Source organism: Procambarus clarkii, chromosome 4 (genome assembly GCF_040958095.1).
Source record: "Procambarus clarkii isolate CNS0578487 chromosome 4, FALCON_Pclarkii_2.0, whole genome shotgun sequence".
In the NCBI taxonomy this organism is placed as follows: Eukaryota; Metazoa; Arthropoda; class Malacostraca; order Decapoda; family Cambaridae; genus Procambarus; species Procambarus clarkii.
This window is the reverse complement of record NC_091153.1, coordinates 6,520,138-6,526,382: the sequence shown is the minus strand read 5'-3', so window position 1 is coordinate 6,526,382 and position 6,245 is coordinate 6,520,138. Positions and strand designations below refer to the sequence as shown.

Genomic DNA, 6,245 nt, shown 5'->3' with positions numbered 1-6,245 from the left:
GTAGGAAAATATCCCATTGGTCTTCACTGTAAACACAACACTTCTTAATTTTCCCCAGTGCTATATAGTCGTAACGGCTTGGCGCTTTCCCCCCTGATAATTCCCTTCTACTGTTAATTTTCACTGGCGTACTTGCAATGTTTTGGCCGTTAATTAATACAGTGCAACATTGCAAGGTAATGGAACACAACTCCGTCTCTCAGCATCTGGAAAATGACAGCAGAGCACAAGAGGAAATCACAATAGCATAATATATGATCAAATCTTTGGATCAGAACGATTCCATCGGCCTCTCATACATAAATATATCACGCTATTGTGTATTTGACAGAAGCGTTTGGTGAAGAACTTCATTTTTCAGCACCACAGTGCAAGCGGGTTATAGGGAAAAATACTGGGTTGGGTATCAGCCAACTTTATCTTTATCCGGTATCTTTAAACTCCTTGTATTTTCGGTCGGACTTCAGATTGGGTTGCTTTTTAAGGACATCGTGGTCCAGTGGGTAATGCGTGAGTCTGGAGTGACCCCAAGAACGCTGGTTCGATTCCACTGTCGTACACCAAATATTTTCTTCTGAAAGAACTCTTTATTCCGGGGAAGGTGACTGTATGTCGCGCTCTGAAGGATTGTTACTCCTCCTGAGAATTAGATTCTGCATCACATCCATTTAATGTGTGAATAACGTCTGTGACTTGGTCTTATCAACATGTCATGAACAGCTTTGTATGCAACTTTAGGCAACGTTGACCAGACCACACACTAGAAGGTGAAGGGACGACGACGTTTCGGTCCGTCCTGGACCATTCTCGATTCACAATCGACTTGAGAATGATCCAGGACGGACCGAAACGTCGTCGTCCCTTCACCTTCTAGTGTGTGGTCTGGTCAACATTCTTCAGCCACGTTATTGTGACTCATCGCCTGCAACCTTTGTTTGCACCCTTAAAGACACAACGAACACAGATGATCAACAAGAGTGTGATGAAACAAGGGAAATGATGTTGATAAAGTAACTAAACAGCTCATAACAGAGTGATAAAGAAAATGTAATCTTATTTTTATTTATTGGCAATAAAGAGAAAAATAACTGTAAAAGGCAGTGAACATTTTGTAAAATGCCGAAATGGGAAAAGGTGAGCAAATTCAGGTTTGGCTGTATTGATCCCTGGCGCAGGATTTCACGAGATCTTCTGTGCGAGAACAACAACATTGTGTCTGTTGACCAGACCACACACTAGAAAGTGAAGGGACGACGACGTTTCGGTCCGTCCTGGACCATTCTCAAGTCGTGTGTGAAAGATGCAACTTGATAAACGTCCAGGATGGACCGAAACGTCGTCGTCATCTCCTCATCATCTAGTGTATGGTTTAGTCATCATATCTTCAGCCATGTTATTGTGACTCATCATCTTCAACATTGGTTCTCAATCGTGATTAAATACTGAGCTGCATTGGGTGTTATTTTAGGTATGACAATTATCACAGATCACGACAAAGTTCAACAGAGTTGGCAAATGCTTATCTTTAAGGCTTCCAACAGTTGCCCTACTTCAAGTGGAGAGAGTTTCTCAAAAGTGATGTTGGAAGTGCCAAACATAACTAAGGCGTCATCACACTTTGTCCTCAGTGTGCTGAGTAGCTGAGCTGGAAGCCACATTAAAATTTACAGTGTTGTCTGGTCCATGTGAAAGCTAAATATATACCATTCCTACCATTAATAACTGATGGAGAGTATTTTAGTTCACTTAATAAACTGGTTATGAAAGAGGTTTCATTTAATTATAAAATTTTGTACTTTAGAGGTGGAAAAAGCAAGAGCTCAACAAACCCTTGACATTACTTGTAACATTTTATCGCGTGATGTGTGCTAGCCAAAGAAAGGTAAACAACGAAGCTTGTTTTGATTGGTCGAGGGCTGAATGATCCACCAATCAGCCACACGTCTAATGACTGATAAGAGACTATCTGTCTAGCTGCGGAGTGAGGAGCTCACTCGATGTCCAGCTCTCTCAAGGAGAAGACATCGAAGTCAGTGTCCTTCATCCTCAGGCTCTGATTAGCTCATCACCTGAACCTATCAGACGACGGGTTCTTTAAGATCCACTTACAACCAACAGACTCGTCGTGGGGATTTAAATATAGAATCATTTTTTTTCATTCTAGCGCTTGAAATTATGCATCTTCAGTCCTCCTCAATACGTAATTACTGTGTGAAAATAGACCATGTATTACATCTTTCGACAGGAATAATTAAGAAAATAGTAAATCATTAAACAGCATTTAAGTAGAATTATTGTGATTCGTTAAAGTATCACATTTAGTATCATAAATATAAATTAAAGTATCATATATATATATATATATATATATATATATATATATATATATATATATATATATATATATATATATATATATATATATATACACACTAGGGATGTAGCACTGTAGTAGCAACTACTACTACAGTTACTTTAGTAGTAGCAACAATTACTACGACTATTTACTACCTCCTACTACTAGTAACAGTACCACAATATACTAGTTAGCTTGTTGTTTAATGAGCTAACTAGTATATCGTGCTACTGTTACTAAAAGTAGGTAGTAAATTGTAGTAATTGTTGTAGCAATGCAGTAGCAGTTGTTCTAGTAATTATATAGTTGTAGTTTTAGTAGTTGAACTTGTAGTAGTTGTAGAATAAGTGGTTGTTGTAACTGTAGCAATGACTGTAGGAGGAAAAACTCAAGCTGCAGGTTACAGGCTGCGGCCTGTCCAAGCCTGCAGGACCCCACATGTATTAATATTAGTCAAATAGCTCCAGCTTTCAGTTGAGTAGGAATGTTGCACAAACTCTTCTACTGCCAAATCTACTGCAACACTTACAAAACGGTTGATTAATCTACATCACCTACCGGTAAATGTTGGGTTTTCCTGCTTGATAATCGGGGGGTTATTGAGACATTTCCAAACTCCAATCAATATGTAATTGGGCAATTAAATTACAGATAGGAAAGGAATCAATTGGTGGTTCCAGGAGAGGGTGTCTTGGGGGCGGGGTAGACAATGGTCTGGGCTATATAGGATCATCACGCGGTGTTTACAGAAGTCAAAGTGTATGTGGTGGTGAAGTCAAGGTTTCAGTGACGACGCAGACTGTGACGTCGCAGGAAGGGACGACGCCGGCTGTGACGTCGTAGGAAGGGACGACGCAGACTGTGACGTCGTAGGAAGGGACGATGCAGGCTGTGACGTCGTAGGAAGGGACGACGCAAGCTGTGACGACGTAGGAAGGGACGACGCAGGCTGTGACGTCGTAGGAAGGGACGACGCCGGCTGTGACGTCGTAGGAAGGGACGACGCAGGCTGTGACGTCGTAGGAAGAGACGACGCAGGCTGTGACGTCGTAGGAAGGGATGACGCAGGCTGTGAAGACGTAGGAAGGGACGACGCAGGCTGTGACGACGTAGGAAGGGACGACGCAGGCTGTGACGTCGTAGGAATGGACGACGCAGGCTGTGACGACGCCGGCTGTGACGTCGTAGAAAGGGACGACGCAGGCTGTGACGTCGTAGGAAGGGACGACGCAGGCTGTGACGTCGTAGGAAGGGACGACGCAGGCTGTGACGACGTAAGCTGTGACGTCGTAGGAAGGGACGACGCAGGCTGTGACGTCGTAGGAAGGGACGACGCAGGCTGTGACGTCGTAGGAAGGGAAGACGCAGGCTGTGACGTCGTAGGAAGGGACGACGCAGGCTGTGACGACGTAGGAAGGGACGACGCAGGCTGTGACGTCGTAGGAAGGGACGACGCAGGCTGTGACGTCGTAGGAAGGGACGACGCAGGCTGTGACGTCGTAGGAAGAGACGACGCAGGCTCTGACGTCGTAGGAAGGGACGGCGCAGGCTGTGACGTCGTAGGAATGGACGACGCAGGCTGTGACGACGCAGGCTGTGACGACGTAGGAAGGGACGACGCAGGCTGTGACGTCGTAGGAATGGACGACGCAGGCTGTGACGACGTAGGAAGGGACGACGCAGGCTGTGACGTCGTAGGAAGGGACGGCGCAGGCTGTGACGTCGTAGGAAGGGACGATGCAGGTAGTAACGACGTAGGAATACGTGCGTCGGACGACCCGTGGCTACACCAGTGACTTGAGTCGAATCCCCACTACGAATATTCTTCAACGACTAGTAAACGACTAGTTAACCACTAATCCAACGACGCGTTCCCGACTAACGACCCTTAGCGGGTCTCCATTCACTACTGACGAATGATTATTGATCCAAAGCGGGTCTATACTATCCCTATGAATTATTGACCCTTGGCAGGGGTCGTACGACCACTGATGAATAACGTCTGACTACTGGCAGTTCTCAGTCATTAACGAATGACTGACCCTTGAAAGGGATTGAACTATCATTCTCCGGTGACATATGGTGTCTCATTTAATTGTTAAATGTCATCACAATTTACATTTATCATTCCAATTTATATTTTAAACCCATTTTTTTGGTGCTTTTCGGAGTAAAATATATAATAACGAAGTCGTTACGCTAACTTACGAGATGCGAAACTCTATCTTTGTCCAGTTGCCAGTTAGTAAATATTAGGATTTACCGCCATCTATTGGTGGGATTAGTAACTCGCTGTTCCCGGAAGATAACTTTCCCCACGGGAGTTTCATTAGTAGTGGTTATAGTAGGTGTTGTAGTAGTAGTTGTTGTATTAATTGTTGTAGTAGTAGTTGTTGTATTAATTGTTGTAGTTATAGTAGTAGTTATAGCAGTAGTTGTTGTAGTTGTAGCAAATGTATATGAGCTAGGATTCAAGGGCTGGATGTGAGCTGGGATAATATCCCTTTGTAGTGTAACGTCTGCCAGGCTTCCAGCTGCAGTTTACAGCTCCTGTAAAGTTGCTCTAGCTCTTGGACTTCTAAACTCAGGCATAAAGCGACACCGATTTCAGATGAGATGTTGTTAGTTTTCGATAACAAAGATGTCACCATAGTCCGAAGCCACAAACAGGGACGCAAGTGGAGAGGAAAGACAGATAGGGACGCAAGTGAGGAGGAACGACAGGGACGCAAGGAAGCAGAAAAGAAAGAGTGCACATGTCTAAGACGCAGCTGATAACTCCGTGAGATCGAGTGCTGGTGACTGGAAGAATCGGCAGCTCGAGCAGAATACCCAACAGAGTTTAAAGCTGCCGAGAGAGTAAGAGGACAGAGATGAGGAGCAAGACTTGGAGAGAGAGAGAAAAAGCAGTTCAGCTTGCTTTCTGCTCAGATATATAAGCCAATGTTGTTCCAGAGCGCCACAGCTCCCTAGAGCAGTGAACTCCGGACCATATAATACCGAACCATTAATAACGGTTGATCAGACCACACACTAAAAGGTGAAGGGACGACGACGTTTCGGTCCGTCCTGGACCATTCTCAAGTCGATTGTGACATTCTCACAATCGACTTGAGAATGGTCCAGGACGGACCGAAACGTCGTCGTCCCTTCACCTTCTAGTGTGTGGTCTGATCAACATACTTTAGCCACGTTATTGTGACTCATCGCCAGCATTAATAACGGCTTCACTAAGTGCAAACTTTTCCTACAAACCAATATAATGCAACGAGTTTCATCACTTGGCAGGCAGAGGTCCAAACTCTTATGGAATCCCACGTTATTGTCTCTTGTAGTCCCCCTTTAGCTTGGGTTCGATCCCGGGCGCCGGCGAGAAACAATGGGCGTTTCTTTCACGTTTCAATGAGTTTCAATGGCGTTTCAATGAGTTTCTTTCACCCTGATGCACCTGTTACCTAGCAGTAAATAGGTACCTGGGTGTTAGTCAGCTGTCACAGGCTGCTTCCTGGGGTGGAGGTCTGGTCGAGGACCGGACTAAGAGCCTAGCTCGATCCTGCAAGCCCAGGTAGGCGAGTATATCTAGGGGAGTGTATCTAGGCGAGCACACACACACACACACACACATACACACACGTGATCAGAACCACTAAATACCATCCCACACAGTAATGACCAGAGGAAATAAACCAACACAAATCAGCTGACAAACCCCACCAAAACACAATATTTGTGTAAACACGCGCTGCTGGCGGTCCTTGTAAGCCGACTTACCGAAATCGGCTTACTCAACACTTCTTTCCAGTCGTCTGTTTAAGACCTACGCTGTGTGTTCTCGGCCACAGCTGAATGCTGCGGCTGGAGGATTCCTGGCTGTCTTTCTGGGGGATTG

The 6,245-nt window shown here is 45.0% G+C and overlaps 1 protein-coding gene across 1 annotated transcript; it reads right to left on the bottom strand.

Annotated features, from left to right (window-relative positions):
• Positions 1-3,108: 3,108 nt before the first annotated feature.
• Positions 3,109-4,422, bottom strand: LOC138370469 (adhesive plaque matrix protein-like). Its single transcript, XM_069334841.1, has 2 exons — positions 4,399-4,422; positions 3,109-4,140 (listed from the first exon to the last, which is right to left on the bottom strand). The coding sequence occupies exons 1-2, from the start codon at positions 4,420-4,422 to the stop codon at positions 3,109-3,111; spliced, it is 1,056 nt and encodes a 351-aa protein (XP_069190942.1).
• Positions 4,423-6,245: the final 1,823 nt, after the last annotated feature.

Excerpts from the sequence above, each read along its gene's own strand:
- LOC138370469 (XM_069334841.1), bottom strand. The coding sequence starts at position 4,422 with ATGATAGTTCAATCCCTTTCAAGG. Across the intron at positions 4,141-4,398 it reads TAGTTCAATCCCTTTCAAGG|CCACGGGTCGTCCGACGCAC; the intron begins GTCAGTCATTCG and ends TCACTGGTGTAG.